The sequence below is a fragment of the Sus scrofa genome, chromosome 2 (genome assembly GCF_000003025.6).
Source record: "Sus scrofa isolate TJ Tabasco breed Duroc chromosome 2, Sscrofa11.1, whole genome shotgun sequence".
In the NCBI taxonomy this organism is placed as follows: Eukaryota; Metazoa; Chordata; class Mammalia; order Artiodactyla; family Suidae; genus Sus; species Sus scrofa.
In genome coordinates this window covers 66,312,916-66,329,014 of record NC_010444.4, presented here as the reverse complement: position 1 = coordinate 66,329,014, position 16,099 = coordinate 66,312,916, and the positions used below count along the sequence as shown (strand labels likewise).

The following is a 16,099-nucleotide window of genomic DNA, read 5'->3' as shown; positions in this document are numbered from 1 at the left end:
GAGGGCGGGGCTAGGGTGTGGCCTAGAGAGTCACGAGACGGAGATAGTAGCTCTGGGTACCCTGGGGGCCTAGGAGTACAGCGAGGCCCTGGGTGTGTGTAGCCCCTCCCGGCGCTGGTTTCCTCAGAAAATGTTTTAGTCTAGCTGCTTCCTTGGAGGTAGGAGCAGGGGTCTCAGATTTTCCTACGGGTGCTGGGGTTTGCCTTGGAAGTAAAATATGTGCGTAGAATCCTAGGGTATGCCGTTGACCTTCAGGGCTAGGGTCCGCCAGGAACCTAGCTTGGCCAGGAGCAGAGGTTAATGGGTGCCCTTTTCTGTCCTACGGATTGAGACATTGAGTAAAGGAATTGCCTCTTACAGCGCTGGGGAGGGGTGGCATCCAGCCTTGGGAGAGACACGGATGTCCTCTGGAGAGGAGAGTGAGAACTTCACAGGTAAGGGAAAACGGTTTTTCTTGCCTTCCCTGGTCCCTACCAGTACATCTGACTTGCTTACAGTACCCCCATTCCCCTGATAAGAAAACCAAAGCCCAGGAGTTCCCATTGTGGCGCAGTGGTTAACAAATCCGACTAGGAACCAGGAGGTTGCAGGTTCGATCCCTGGCCTTGCCCAGTGGGTTAAGGATCCGGTGTTGCTGTGAGCTGTGGTCGCAGACGCGGCTTGGATCCCGCATTGCTGTGGCTATGGCGTAGACTGGAAGCTACAGCTCCGATTAGACCCCAGCCTGGGAACCTCCATATGCAGCAGGAAGCTACCCTAGAAAAGGCAAAAAAAAAAAGAAAAAAGAAAGAAAACCAAAGCCCAGATTCCTCAGATTAGCCCTGCTGCCAGAGGGCAAAGATCACTGTTCTGTCTCTGGCAGGGGACTTAGGGCTGGAGGCGTGTGAAATAAGAAAACTACCCTGAAGTCTCCAAACTAAGGCTCCCACCCAAGGTCTGACAGAGTGGAAGAACTGGAGCCCTTCCCCCTGCTAAGACAAGCACCCACAATGCACCGGAGAGTGAGGTCACAGAGAACATCCAGAATGCAAAACTTTATTAACTGGTTTCAACATGAAAATGATTGGAAACATGGACAGCACCTCCCCCAGCAGCAGGCAGGGTGGGGAAGGCAGGCAGGAGTGGGTTGGCCTATGCAATTCCCCTCGCTGCCTCAGCAGAAGTGGGATCCCAGGGACAGAGCCAAGTTCCCTCCATCCACCTGCTGGCCCTGAGACTACCTCACCCAGAGAAGCCCAGGACTGCAGTTGAGGGCCAGAGACTGAGTAGCCAAGGCCCAGGCCTAGGGCAAGGTGGACAGAGGGGTCCAGGATGGGACCCCTCTAGGCTGACATCACCAGGGGGGCGTCATGGGCTGAGGGTTCTGCAGATACGACATCACCACAGCAGAGATGGACAGCCTGAGACAGGAGAGAGGAGTCAGTCCAGGATGGATAGGCTTGGGGATCCCCTCCCCTTACCCAGGAGTCCCTCCCTCTCCAGGCCCAGGCTCACATGAAGCTACTCATCATCTGTTTAGTGTCCTCAGAGCTCCGGGAGTTGGCAAAGCTGATGAAGGAACAGTAGACGGCAACCCAAGCGCACCACTTCAGCTGGGAGAGGTAAGTGGATGGATGGGTTAGGTCAGTGAGAGGCACCCTAATGAGCCCACATAAGGGCCATTCCCAGGCACCAGTGCCAACCCCAAGTCCACCTGGTGCAGCTCAAACCTTGCCCCACAAAGTCCCACAGTCCCAGGCCCCCATAGCTAACTCCGGTACCAAAGCACTGGTCCTACTCCCTTGTCCTGCATGTCTGACCCCACATCCCCTCAGGCCTAAGGAGAATGGCCCTTGACATCCCCCATCACACTAAGGACCCCACCTTTTTTCCACCAGTCCCCTCCAAGATGCTTTAAAACCTGGCCCCATCCTCAGACCAATCTCCCATGTACCTACCCTGACCCAGACCCTTGGCTTCCCCCAGAGCTCTGGCTTTCTTCACCCAGCATCACCCCAGCCCTGACCCCTCAGTGCTGGCCCTGCTTCATTCTGAATCCATCCCTTCCCCAGTGCCAGGTAGAGCTACCTGGAAGGAAACAGCCCTGCCCACCTTGAGCATGAGGCCACACATGCTGAAGATCATGCCAAGCAGGTTCATGTAGTCTGGTGTTGGGTCATCCAAGGCTGGGTTACACTCACTGGGCGGGGGTTTGTACCTGCAGCAGGTTCAGGGTCAGGGGTGCTCAAGGTCCACTCCCAGGATGGGCAGGTACTCCCTTGGGCTCCCAACCCACAACCTGAGGCCCATTCCCACTGTTAAAAATAAAGCCACAGGAGTCCCTGTCATGGTTAAGTGGTTAACGAACCCAACTAGGAACCATGAAGTTGTGGGTTCGATCCCTGGCCTCGCTCAGTGGGTTAAGGATCCACCATTGCCATCAGCTGTGGTGTAGGTCAAAGACGCAGCTTGGATCTGATGTAGCTGTAGGCCAGCTGCTACAGCTCCAATTTGACCCCTAGCCTGCGAACTTCCACATTCCACAGGTGCAGCCCTAAAAAGACAAAAGACAAATAAATAAATGAATAAATAAATAAGGAAAACCACAGGCCAAAAATGGAGTCACTTATGCTAGATCAATCCACTTAAACTTAACTGGAGCTTCAGCCTCCTCCAGAAATGTAGTCTTAACTGGTCAGTCAGGAGTTTTCTGATCTGCACTAATGTAGTCTGTCACACAGGCCCTCTCCCCTCTCCATCCCCCAAAGGAAGAGGTAACCTACCTAATAAGACCCTTTTTTCCCCAAAAAGGAAGTGACCCAATCTGAAATAATCCTTTTGTTTCTGCTTATGACTTCCTTGCCCTGCCTTTAAAAACCTTTCCCTGGGAGTTCCCGTCGTGGCGCAGTGGTTAACGAATCCGACTAGGAACCATGAGGTTGCGGGTTCGGTCCCTGCCCTTGCTCAGTGGGTTAACGATCCGGCGTTGCCATGGGCTGTGGTGTAGGTTGCAGACGCGGCTCGGATCCCACGTTGCTGTGGCTCTGGCGTAGGCTGGTGGCTACAGCTCCGATTCAACCCCTAGCCTGGGAACCTCCATATGCCGCGGGAGCGGCCCAAGAAATAGCAACAACAACAACAACAAAAGACAAAAAAAGACAAAAAAAAAAACAAAAAACAAAACAAAAAACCTTTCCCTTTCTGCAGCCCTTTAGAGTTCACTCTTCTTGCTAGATGGGATGTTGTCTGATCCATGAATCCTTCAATAAAGCCAATTAGATTTTTAGAATTTACTCAGTTAAACCTTGTTTTTTCAACAGATTTGGTGACAGCGACAGGATCCAAACCTCTGACAGTATTCAGAGAGCAGAAACACAAGCATGGTACCCATGAACCCCTTATTGAGTTCAGTGTCTTATCTCGGTGTTTCCAGGGCTATGGGAAAATCCCTCTCACTTCTGAGCTCTGCTCTCTGCATCATGCTCCCCATCTAACTGGCTTTCCAGCCAGTTCCCCATGTGTCTGGAATCAATAGTTCCACATTCTCAGGGCTGCTGGTAGTTCAGACCACAGTTCCTCATTTTGTTCAAAACCCTAAGCCCTTGGTTCTGTTCCCGGATTCCATGTTAGAAACTGCTGGCAGTTTGGCTTGCTGTTCCCTATTTGTTTGAGATCCTTCCTGATTCCATGTTAGGCACTACTGGTGGCAGCTTCAATTCTCCATTTGTTTGGAATCAGTCCACAGTTCCCATTTGAGGTCTGCTGGTTCAATCTTCTCCCCAGCCCCAGCTTCCATGTTGGCAACTAGTAATGGTACACTTAGCCAAGCCGCAGTAACTGGTTACTGCTGGAGTGTTAAGGTCCACATGTTTGTAGGTCTTGCTTTGTGTAAGATAAAGGCCAGCTAAGAGAGATGGGAGCATTCACCTTTGATGAATCTAGTGCGCCACCTGTTGGCACACCTGCTTAGTTTATGTGTAAGAACTATAATCCCAGAAGCTGTAAATATCTACAAAAATGGCAAAATATTACTAAAACCAACCTGGAATTACAATGGCCATTGTGGGGAATGTTTCAGTGAGACAAGACTGTCTATTCAAGAAGACCCCTTGAGGGAGTTGGATGGACTGAGAGTTTGGGATTAGTAGAATTTAGAATGGATAAGTGGAGTTCCTGTCGTGGCACAGCGGAAATGAATCCAACCAGGAACCATTAGGTTTCGGGTTTGATCTCTGGCCTCGCTCAGTGGGTTAAGGATCTGGCGTTGCCGTGAGCTATGGTGTAGGTCGCAGACGTGGCTCAGATCTGGCTCTGGCGTAGGCCAGCAGCTGCAGCTCCAATTAGACCCTTAGCCTGGGAACCTCCATATGCTGCAGGTGCACCCCCCACCCCCCCACCACCCCCAAAAAGAATGGATAAGCAATGAGGTCCTGCTGTACAACACAGGGAACTATATGCAATCTCTTGTGATAGAACATAATAGAAGATAATATGAGAAAAAGGAGTTCCCGTCGTGACGCAGCAGAAACAAATCCAACTAGGAACCATGAGGTTGCAGGTTCATTCCCTGGCCTTGCTCAGTGGGTTAAGGATCTGGCGTTGCCATGAGCTGTGGTGTAGGTTGCAGACATGGCTCAGATCTTGCATTGCTGTGGCTGTGGTGCAGGCCAGCAGCTGTAGCTCCAGTTAGACCCCTAGCCTGGGAACCTCCATATGCTTCAGGTGCAGCCCTAAAAAGCAAAAACAAAGAGAGAGAGAAAAAGAATGTGTGTGTGTGTGTGTGTGTGTGTGTGTGTGTATAACTGGGTCACTTTGCTGTAGAGCAGAAACTGAGAGAACATTATAAATCAACTATAATTTAAAAAAAAAAAAAAATTTTAGAGGAGTTCCCGTCATGGTGCAGCAGAAACGAATCCAACTAGGAACCATGAGGTTGCAGGTTTGATCCCTGGCCTCGCTCAGTGGGTTAAGGATCTGGCGATGCCATGAGCTGTGGTGTAGATCAAAGATGAGGCTTGGATCTGGCATTGCTGTGGCTCTGGTGTAGGCTGGCAGCAACAGCTCTGAATGGACCCCTAGCCTGGGAACCTCCATATGCTGTGGGTGTGGCCCTAAAAAGACAATAAATAAAAAAATAAATAAATATTTTTAAAGTCCCCTTTAAAATGACAGTTTCCTGGAGTTCCCATCATGGCTCAGAGATAACAGATCCGACTAGTATCAATGAGGACACAGGTTCAATCTCCAGCCTTGCTCAGTGGGTCAGGGATCTGGTGTTGCCCTGAGCTGTGGTGTAGGTCACAGACGTGGTTCAGATCCCTGTCTATCAGCAAGATAGACACAGACGTGTTGCTGTGGCTATGGTGTAGGGTGGCAGCTGCAGCTCCAATTAGACCCCTAGCCTCGGAACTTTCATATGCCTCAGGCGTGGCCCTAAAAAGACCAAAAAAAAAAGAAAGTGAGGGTTTCCTAATTAAATCCTTTTTTTTTTGCCATGCCTGCAGCATGTGGAATTTCCTAGGCCAGAGATTGAACCCTTGCCACAGCAGCAACTGGAGCTGCTTCAGTGACAACACCGATGGCATACTATTTTGACTGATATGCAGAAGCTTCCAAAAGGCTTCAAGATTCCAAAACAGCATCATTAAAATACTGGTTACAGAAAGGCTAATGAAAAATCAAAAACACAGGAAGTACCTAAAACAAAAAAGGATAGGACTGACATGACTCCTACTGCTCCCCCTCTCCTTCTTTACCTTATTCTTCACCCGAGTATTCATGTTTACTGATTTTTTTTTTTTTTTTTTTTTTGCTTTTTAGGGCCAAACCCATGGCATATGGAAGTTCCCAGGCTACAGCTGCCAGCCACAGCAATGCGGGATCCAAGCCTTGTCTGCAACTTATACCACAGCTCATGGCAACACCAGATCCTTAAACCACTGAGCAAGGTCAGGGATCAAACCAACATCCTCACGGCTACTAGTCTGATTCATTTCTGCTGTACCACAACGGGAACTCCTGATTCTCCTTCCGAACTGTCTCTCCACACTGAAGATAGTATTTTTTTTTTTTTTTTTTTTTGTCATTTCTTGGGCCGCTCCTGCGGCATATGGAGGTTCCCGGGCTAGGGGTCGAATCGGAGCTGTAGCTGCCAGCCTACGCCAGAGCCACAGCAACGCAGGATCCGAGCCGCGTCTGCGACCTACACCACAGCTCACGGCAACGCCAGAACCTTGACCCACTGAGCAAGGGCAGGGATCGAACCCGCAACCTCATGGTTCCTAGTCGGATTAGTTAACCACTGCGCCACGACGGGAACTCCTGAAGATAGTATTAAACATTGACCGTGTAAGACAGAACTACCCAAAGTTGCAGATGAACCTCCTTGAGTGTCTTTTACTCTTTAGTCAAAGACTGAAGAAGGGCCATTGTTAAGGTATTCCTCAAACGAGGGAGGAATCTCAAAAGTTCTTTGACAACAACAACAAAAATTAAAAAAAAAAAAAAAGGAGTTCCCGTCGTGGCGCTGTGGTTAACGAATCCGACTAGGAACCATGAGGTTGCGGGTTCGGTCCCTGCCCCTGCTCAGTGGGTTAACGATCTGGCGTTGCCGTGAGCTGTGGTGTAGGTTGCAGACGCGGCTCGGATCCCGCGTTGCTGTGGCTCTGGCGTAGGCCGGTGGCTACAGCTCCGATTCGACCCCTAGCCTGGGAACCTCCATATGCCGCGGGAGCGGCCCAAGAAATAGCAACAACAACAACAACTAAAATTTAAAAAAAAAAAAAAAAGTTCTTTGAAGAATGTCAACTCACTATCAGTGCCTCGACCCCAGGCTGCAAGAGCTTTAACAGCTTGTGCACATGCAGGTAGGAGCTGGTGAAGCCCCTAAATGGATGCAGGAAGCCAAAGACAAAACCTGAAGGATGATATTCCAGATCCTCAACCAGAAAAGGCTTGAAAAAACAGCAACTGACGTTTTTTTTTGGACTGTACCTGCATCATGTGAAAATTCCCAAGACCCAGATTGAACCCTTGCCACAACAGCAACTCCGGCTGCTGCAATGACAATGCTGGATCCTTAACCCACTGTGCCGCAAAGGAACTCCACCAACTGTCCTTCCATAAGCCATTTCTAGAGTCTTCCCTACCCCTACTGATTGTTATTCATCAAACCAAAGAAAGATGAATCTGGCTGACTTTAAGGCACTCTTGGAAGCTCTCCTCCTGCATTCCGGTTGCATATGATAAACAGAGTCACCCAGGAGTTCCAGTCACGGTGCGGTGGAAATGAATCCGACGAGGAACTATGAGGTTGAGGGTTCATTCCCTGGCCTTGCCCAGTGCGTTAGGGACCTGGCGTTGCTATCCCGGTGGCTGTGGCATAGTCCAGCAGCTATAGCTCCAATCTGACCCCTAGCCTGGGAACCTCCACATGCCGTGGGTGTGGCCCTAAAAAACAAAAAATAAATAAATAAATAAATAAAAATTTTTTAAATGTTGCAATTCTCACTTAAAATTAAAAAACAAAAATGAAAAAATACATATTAAAAGAACAAAAAATAAAAAATAAACAGTCACCCAACCTCCTCTAGCTGCCCCGTCTGCAAATAGGTTACCTCCTGAGATAACCTATTGATAAAAAGGCAGAAAATAGGATGGAAGACCACCAGTCCGAGAAAGCCAGTGACCACAGCTGAGTACTTTGAAAAGAACTTAGGGAGGTCCCATTATGGCTCAGCAGTAACAAACCCAACTAGTATCCATGAGCATTCAGGTTTGATCCCTGACCTCACTCAGTGGGTTAAGGATCTGGCATTGCCATGAGCTGTGGTTTAGGTCACAGATGCAGCTTGGGTCCTGTATTGCTCTGGCTGTGGTGAAAGCCGGCAGCTGCAACTCCAATTCAACCCCTAGCCTGGGAACCTCCCTATGAAGCGAGGGAAGCTTAAAAAGACAAAAAAAGGGAGTTCCCGTCGTGGCGCTGTGGTTAACGAATCCGACTAGGAACCATGAGGTTGCGGGTTCGATCCCTGCCCTTGCTCAGTGGGTTAACGATCCGGCGTTGCCGTGAGCTGTGGTGTAGGCTGCAGACGCGGCTCGGATCCCGCGTTGCTGTGGCTGTGGCGTAGGCTGGTGGCTGCAGCTCCGATTCAACCCCTAGCCTGGGAACCTCCATATGCCGCGGAAGCGGCCCAAGAAATAGCAACAACAACAACAAAAAGACAAAAGACAAAAAAATAAAATAAAATAAAATAAAATAAATAAAAGACAAAAAAAGACCTGAGAGGAAGACCTCGAGCAAAAATCTGCCAAGCTATTGGCTTCGCAGCTAAAACAGCTCCAAGGCCACAGACCTAAAATAACACCTTCCTGGGGGGCCACCATCAAAAGGCTGGCCTGAAGGCCAATGTTTCACATGTAATCAACTAGGACACTGAAAAGATGGTCTTCAAAGGTCCTATACAAAGTCTTTTTTTTTTTTTTTTGCTTTTTAGGGGTGCACCTGTGGCATGTGGCATATGGACATTCTCAGGCTAGGGATCCAATCAGAGCTACAGCTGCCAGCCTTCACCACAGCCACAGCAACTCGGGATCAGAGCGCATCTGCTATCTATGCCACAGCTCACAGCAACACCAAATCCCCAACCCACTGAGCAGGGCCAGGGATTGAACTGGCATCCTCATGGACACTAGTCAGACTATATCCACTGAGCCACAAGGGGAACTCCCCCTATGCAAATTATCTTGAGTGCCCCCATACCTACCCGCTCAGTATTCTCCAATAAACTGTTAATCAGTAATTCTCTTGAACAGCCAAGGGGAAACTAAAATTACAATTAATGGGAAACCGTGCCAAATGCTAGTTGATATTGGAGCTACACTTCCCGCCTTAAACCGCCCCCACCCCCTCATAGGACAACAAATTCCTGGAAAAAGATTTCCTTAATGGAAGTAGCTAATAAAAGTGCAGAGAGAATTTCTGCCTTAACCAGTACAAAGAACTCTGGAACCTTTTACTGAAAGACTCTCCTTTCTGCTATGTTAGCAAATCCCCGTTCAATCTATTAGATGGAGATCTCCTAAGTTAAAGGGGCTAATACAGGGAATTCCCTTGTGGCTTATCAGGTTAGGGATCCAGTATTGTCACTGCAACAGCCCAGGTCACTGCGCTGGTGTAGGTTCAATCCCGGCCCTGTAACTTCCAAATGCTGCAGGCAAAGCCAAAAAGGGAAAAAAAAGGGGGGTGGGTATAAGCTAATACATTTTGCTTCTGATCAAGACCTCACCTTAAAATTTCATGACCAACCTGAACTGATCTTTTATGTTTTTACACTCTGTCCTTGACACAGAAGGGAAAGAATTCCAACAAAAGTCACCTAATTAAATTGAGGTGCCAAAAATCTGTAGGTTACTTCCAATCCTTGGGAGAATAAAAAGTACAGAGCCTAGGAGTTCCTCTCATGGCTCAGCTGTAACAAACCCAACTAGTATCCATGAGGATGTGGGTTTGATCCCTGGCCTCATTCATCAGGTTAAAGATCCAGAGTTGCCATGAGCTATGGTATAGGTCATAGATGTGTCTTGAATCTGGCACTGCTGTGGCTGTGGTGTAGGCTGGCAGCTGCAGCTCCAATTTGACCCCTATCTTGAGAATTTCAATATGCCTTGGGTGCAGTCCTAAAAATAAAAAAAAATTCAGAGAGATGGAGTTCCCTGGTGGCTCAGTGGGTTAAGGATCTGGCATTGTCAGTGCCATGGCTTGGGTTGCTGCTGTGGCACGTGTTTGATCCCTGGCCCAGGAACTTCCACATGCCACAGTGCAACCAAAAAAAAAAAAAAAAAAAAAGATTCAGAGAAACATAATTAAACCTCTTCCTCAATTACCTCAGTATCCACTAAAGCCTGAAGCCACACAAAGCCTCACACCAACAACAGAAGATCTAATCTCCCACGAGGTAATCACACCCTGTATTAGACCCTGCGATACACAGATCCTGCCAGCCTGGAAATCTGAAGGGTGAGGATGGCAATTTGTCCAGGACTAAAACATATTACCTAAAAGAGGAGTTACAGCTCCAATTTGACCTCTAGCCTAGGAACTTTCATATGCTACAGGTGAGGCCCTAAAAAGAAAAGGAGAAAAAAAAAAGGAATGCAGTTATCAGGTTGTTTAAAATGTCCTCTTTGAAGACAGGGATAAATGCCCCCAACCCCAGTCCTGTAACACCAGTGCATCAATTCTTTTGAAGATGAGGTTCCCTTCCCAGACACTAAGGTCATGCTGCCTCACTGTGTACATGCTAATCTGTCTCTTGAATCTTTGAAGGAATATACCCGTCATGTTTGATGTATGACATATGTGTTCTTTGTTCTGAAAAGATATGTATCTCAAGATATGCACTTGAGGCATCCACATGGAGCTGGCTGGCCACTGTGGACGTGGAGACATTCTTGCATCACTGAGAACTTGAATTTTCTGAACAGTATCAAATTCAACTACACCACCTGCTATTCTCAAAACAGTATCTGTTAACAGCTGCCAACTGCAACCTCACAGTCTCAAGGTCTCCCTTTGTAACTATACGAGCATTTCGGACCCCACCAATCCTTGCTTAACAAGCACCCTTACTTCTTGACAACTCTGGTTATATAACTCCTGACAAACAACTTATGTAAATATAGGTTTTGACTATATAAGCCTCCCTATTTTGCTGTCCAGTAAAACACAATTCAAGTGCTTCCGGAATCTGTCTCTAGGGCTATAGTCCTCGCTTTGGCTTAAATAAAATTCTCTTCTTTTCCTTTTTTTTTTTTTTTTTTTTTTTTTCCTTTCTTTTTTAAGGGCTGAACCTGTAGCATTATGGAAGTGCCCAGGCTATGGCACAGCCACAGCAACGCCAGATCCGAACCACATCTGCAACCTATACCGCAGCTTGCAGCAACACCAGATCCTTTAACCTACTGAGCTAGAGCCAGGGATCAAACCCACATCCTCATGGATACTGGTCGGGTTTGTAACCTGCTAAACCAAAACGGGAACTCCCAAATTCTCTTCTATTCTTATTACAGACTAGGTGACTATTTCCATTGACCAAAGGGACATAAACTCTCCAAGGAAAAAAAATTACAATTCTAATACTGTTCATTACCTAGGTCATAGCCTAAGTGCTGAAGGAATCCAGCTATCTCCAAAAAAGATTAGGCTAATCCAAGAATTTCCTATTTCTACAACAAAGAGACAGCTTCATGGATTTCTAGACCTGATTGGCTATTGCAGACTATGGGTTCCTGTTTTTCTCTGTTGGCTTCCCCACTCTATGAACTTACTAAGATTTTAGTCCCCAAGCCCCTTTCTTGGGAGGATAGATGGAAACAGATATTTTCTAAGACTAAAACAAGCCTGTAAAAACAGCCTTCCCTAGGGCTACCTAATTATTCAAAACCTTTCACCCTAATTTGTTCATGAAAGGTAATTAGACCCTGGGAGGGCTCACAGAGGAACGCAGCAATAAGCACAGCCTGTTTCCTGTCACAACACACAACTGGCTTCAGTTGTCCTTGTCTATCCTAACTGTCGTAAGGCTATAGCTGCAGCTACAAAACTAATAGATGTCTTAGCAGACCTAACCCTAGGTAATGATATTTACTTATAAACTCCTCATACTGCCCTAAGTCATCATCTTCTTCCTCTTTTTGTTTTTTTAAGGGCTGCACCCGTGACATATGGAAATTCCCAGGTTAGGGGTCTAATTGGATCTACAGCTGTCAGCCTGTGCCAAAGCAACACCAGATCCTAGCCAAGTCTTTGACCTACACCACAGCTCACAGCAACGCCAAATCCTTAACCTACTGAGCAGGGCCAAGGATCAAACCTGCATCCTACTGGATACTAGTCAGGTTCATTACCACTAAGCCCCAACAGGAACTCCTGCCCAAAGTCTTCTTACCTCTAAATTGATTCCATATTTCTCTGCAAGCAGATTAACCTCCTATGAGATCCTTCTGCCTTCACACCTAACTCTACATCTCAAATGCTGCAGTGTACTCAGTCCTGCTACAGCACTACTCTTGCCTGACAAAGATGAGCCCATGACTGCATGGTAAGAACATCGTGATCCAATCTTGTTTTTTTGATGGGTCAATTCTAAAAATGAAAAAGGGATGCCTTGTTTCCAAGCTGGGTATGCTACTACTAACCAATATAAATTACTTGAAAGGGAAACTTCCCTAGGACTAAGGCAGCCCAACAAACACAACTCCATACCCTTACCTGAGCAAGGCAGTTATCAGGTGATAAACTATTAATATTCAAACCAGGAGTTCCCGTCATGGCGCATTGGTTAACGAATCCGACTAGGAACCATGAGGTTGCGGGTTCGGTCCCTGCCCTTGCTCAGTGGGTTAACGATCCGGCGTTGCCGTGAGCTGTGGTGTAGGTCGCAGATGCGGCTCGGATCCCGCGTTGCTGCGGCTCTGGCGTAGGCCGGTGGCTACAGCTCCGATTCAACCCCTAGCCTGGGAACCTCCATATGCCGCGGGAGTGGCCCAAGAAATAGCAACAACAACAACAACAAAGGACAAAAGAAAAAAAAAAAAAAATTCAAACCATTAGCAGGTATGCCCTTGGGGTTATCCATGACTTGGGGATATTATGGAAACAAAGGGGTTTTGGTTTTTTTTAGTGCCGCAACTGTGGCATATGGAAGTTCCTCAGTCATCAGTAAAGTCATCAGTAAACCAGTGTCCACTGGTATACAACTTCCTGCTGATCCTTTGTTATCTCATGTTAGTATGAACAGCTGCTGTAAGTCTTTAATGTCATATACTAAAGTCTGTCATCAACAGGTTAAAGAAGGCTTCCCAGATCCCAATTCAAAGGATCCTGTTTGGGCACAATCTGGAGCCCGGTGACTGGGTATTACAGAAACATCATCAGAGGAAAATAGCCCTCAAGCCCCATTGGAAGGGATCTTACCAACTGCTCCTGACCATGGACACTGCTGCGAAACTAGAAGGCACTGAGCCTTGGGTACACATCTCAACAGCTAAGGAAGGCTCCACGGGACATTTAGTCTTGCACAGATGCTGGGGACCTCTGAATCAAACTGATGAGGAAGAGAAACAGCTGCCATCAAAGTGGATTGATTGCTTCTGTCCCAGACACTGGATCAAGACCATACTTTAACTAAACATGAAAGCTTTTCTCCTGTTTCTTTTCTTTACTCTGGCATTAACCTGGAAAGATAATGCTCTCCCAGGCTATTGCTAAGGGAGGTAACCTTTCAGACTGCTGGATTTGTCATCCAAGATTCCAATCTATCCGTGACGCTGGAGACCCCCTGGTCCTTCCTGTGACCAATTTCTCTTCTTCTTCTTCTTTTTTTTTTTTTTTTTTGTTTTGCTTTTTAGGGCCACACCCGAAGCATATGGAGGCCCACGTTCCCATGATAATCTAGATCAGATTTGCCTCCACTCACTGAGAGATCTCACCAGCAGAACCCATCTTTGCAAGGTTTAGAATAACACTTTAGACTGGGAGATACTCTCCTCATATGTGCTGAAAAACTGACACCTGGCTTGAATGGGTAAACACGGTAATCTCTGTGAATGAATCCATTAACAGCACCTCCTTAATGGGAATGGTTTGTCTTTGTCCATGGTGGTTATTATTTTTCTTGGGCCTCTAAATGCCTAGATAGCCACTGCGGGCAAAGCCTCTTAGATTATCTAACTGTGCCCCTAACTGTCTACAAGCAAACTAACCTCATTGGTCAACTCTCAGATTTACATCATTGAGTTAGAAAGGACCTAATGGAGAGGATTTCACAACTCAGGGTTTAATTCCCTTGGCAGGGCCCATCGTGGCGCAGTGGTTAACGAATCCGACTAGGAACCATGAGGTTGTGGGTTCAATCCCTGGCCTCACTCAGTGGGTTAAGGATCCCCGGCATTGCCGTGAGCTGTAGTGTAGGTCGAAGGCTGTGTTGCTGTGGCTGTGGCGTAGGCTGGTGGCTACAGTTCCAATTAGACCCCTGGCCTGGGAACCTCCATATGCCGTGGGAGCGGCCCTAGAAAAGGCAAAAAGAAAAAAAAAGAACCTAGAGTCTCTGGCCAAAGTTGTTCTTTATAATAGGATAGCCCTTATCTTTTTTTTTTTTTTTTTTTCCATTTTTGGCCACCCTGCAGCATATATGGAGTTCCCGGGCAGGGATCAGATCCGAGCTGCAGTCATGACCTAAGCTGCAACTGTAGCAATACTAGATCCTTAACCCACTGTGCAGGGCCAGAGATGGAACCTGTGACCCAGCACTCCCAAGATGCAGCCGATCCTGTTGTGCCATAGCAGGAACTCCAACCTTGGTTATCTTTTAGCTGAGCAAGGAGTGTCTGTGCTGTGACCAACACCACCTGCTGCGCCTGGATTAACTCTTCTGGGGAAGTTGAAACTCAGTTTCATAATAACCCATATGAGCAAAAAGTTTTTTAAAAAAATTGCTATAAGTATGTGTATAACTGATTACTTTGCTACACACCTGAAACTAACACAGCATTGTAAGTCAACTATACTCCAATGAAATAAACAATTTTCAAAAAAGAAGAAAAGAACCTCAATTATGTAAAAGCACTGAGCAAGCCAGTTTGCTTAAGTTGACTCCTAGCAAAAAAAAAAAAAAAAAAAAAAAAAAAAGGGCGGGGGGAGTTCCTGTTGTGGCTCAGTGGAACAAACAGGACTAGTATCCATAAGGATGCGGATTCAATCCCTGGCCTGGCTCAGTGGGTTAAGGATCTGTGGGTTAAGGATCTGGCGTTGCTGTGGCTGTGGTGCAGGCCAGCAGCTGCAGCTCTGATTTGACTCCTAGCCTGGGAATTTCCATATGCTAGAGGTGTGGCCCTAAAAAGCCAAAAAAAAAAAAAAAAAAAAAAAAAAAAAGTGACTCCTTCAATGGGATACTCTTTGATATATTTTAATTTTGACTGGTTTGAGTGCTGAGGACCACAGCTCCAAAGCGCACTCCAAACACTGCAAATTATCCTGTTTATTTTAATCATAATAATCTCCCTGGTGCACCATATTCTCTCAAGAGCTTTAAATGTATATTCACAGCCGCTAACCACCAAGCAGAATATCTCCCTAAAACATCAGAAAAGGAACAAGAGAATGACCAACTTAAAGATGGTGAACCTGAAGCCAGTCAGGACCTGTGAATATCACAGAGGTTAAGCAAAAATATAAAAACCTATGAACACCATGCAAAGGAACAACAAAAACTACAATAACCTCAAACACAGCAGTGGGTAATGGCTCTCACACCTGAAGTGTTTTTTTATTTGTTGGTTTGGTTGGGCCACCCTCGCCCCCATGTGGAAGTTTCTGGGCCAGAGATCAAACAGGCGCCACAGCAACAACCCTAGCTGCTGCAGAGACAAATCCTTAACCCACTGAGCCACAAGGGAACTCCTCAAGCCTTTTTTTTAAATTTTATTTCTTTTTTTTTTTATCTTTCCAAGCCTTAAGTTTTGATTACACCTCTCAGTCAAGCTGAGAGTCCAATCAAAAGAGGGGCACTGTTTAAAAAAAAAAAACCACAGGCCCAAAACGGAGTCACTTGGACTAGGGCCAAGCCACCAAAGCAGGGCCTAATACCTAACTTAATTGAAGCTTCAACCTCCTCCAAAAAAATGTAGTTTTAAGAGTTCACTCAGTATTTTTCTGATCAGCACCAAACGCATTAGTCTGTTACAGAGTGCCTCTCCCGTCTCCATCCCCCAAAAAGAAGACGAGGTAACCATCACCTAATAAGACCCTTTTTTCCCCAAAAAGGAAGTGACTTAATCTAAAATAATCCTTTTTTCTTATGACTTCCTTGCCCTGCCTTCAAAAAACTTTCCATTTCCGTAGCCCTTAAGAGCCCCTTCCCCCCCTTGCTAGATGGGATACTGCCCAATCCATGAATCGTTTGATAAAGCCAATTAGAAACTTAAAATTTACAGCTGTTTTTCGTTTTTTTAACACCATGACAACTAGGATCCTCACCTCAGCACTTTGTTAGGCCTCCGTGGGTCCGACATACTGTTAGCGGACATAGCGAGTCAGAAGTCGCGCCTCTTCCGCTGCGGG

The 16,099-nt window shown here is 46.7% G+C and overlaps 1 protein-coding gene and 1 long non-coding RNA gene across 5 annotated transcripts; one reads left to right on the top strand and one right to left on the bottom strand.

Annotated features, from left to right (window-relative positions):
- On the top strand, nucleotides 4-14,575 carry LOC100736972. Of its 3 annotated transcripts, XR_002341622.1 has the most exons (6): nucleotides 4-158; nucleotides 361-434; nucleotides 1,520-1,601; nucleotides 3,300-3,362; nucleotides 11,961-12,080; nucleotides 12,826-14,575. It is a non-coding gene; the product is annotated as an uncharacterized LOC100736972 (long non-coding RNA). The 3 variants fall into 3 exon arrangements; XR_002341621.1 differs by lacking the exon at nucleotides 3,300-3,362; XR_001304741.2 differs by lacking the exons at nucleotides 3,300-3,362; nucleotides 11,961-12,080; nucleotides 12,826-14,575 and adding an exon at nucleotides 6,846-7,182.
- Nucleotides 1,015-16,095, bottom strand: WDR83OS (WD repeat domain 83 opposite strand). Of its 2 annotated transcripts, XM_005652849.2 has the most exons (5): nucleotides 16,016-16,091; nucleotides 12,956-13,085; nucleotides 2,092-2,197; nucleotides 1,495-1,592; nucleotides 1,015-1,400 (listed from the first exon to the last, which is right to left on the bottom strand). In XM_005652849.2, the coding sequence occupies exons 2-5, from the start codon at nucleotides 13,015-13,017 to the stop codon at nucleotides 1,334-1,336; spliced, it is 333 nt and encodes a 110-aa protein (XP_005652906.1). In that variant the 5' UTR covers nucleotides 13,018-13,085; nucleotides 16,016-16,091; the 3' UTR covers nucleotides 1,015-1,333.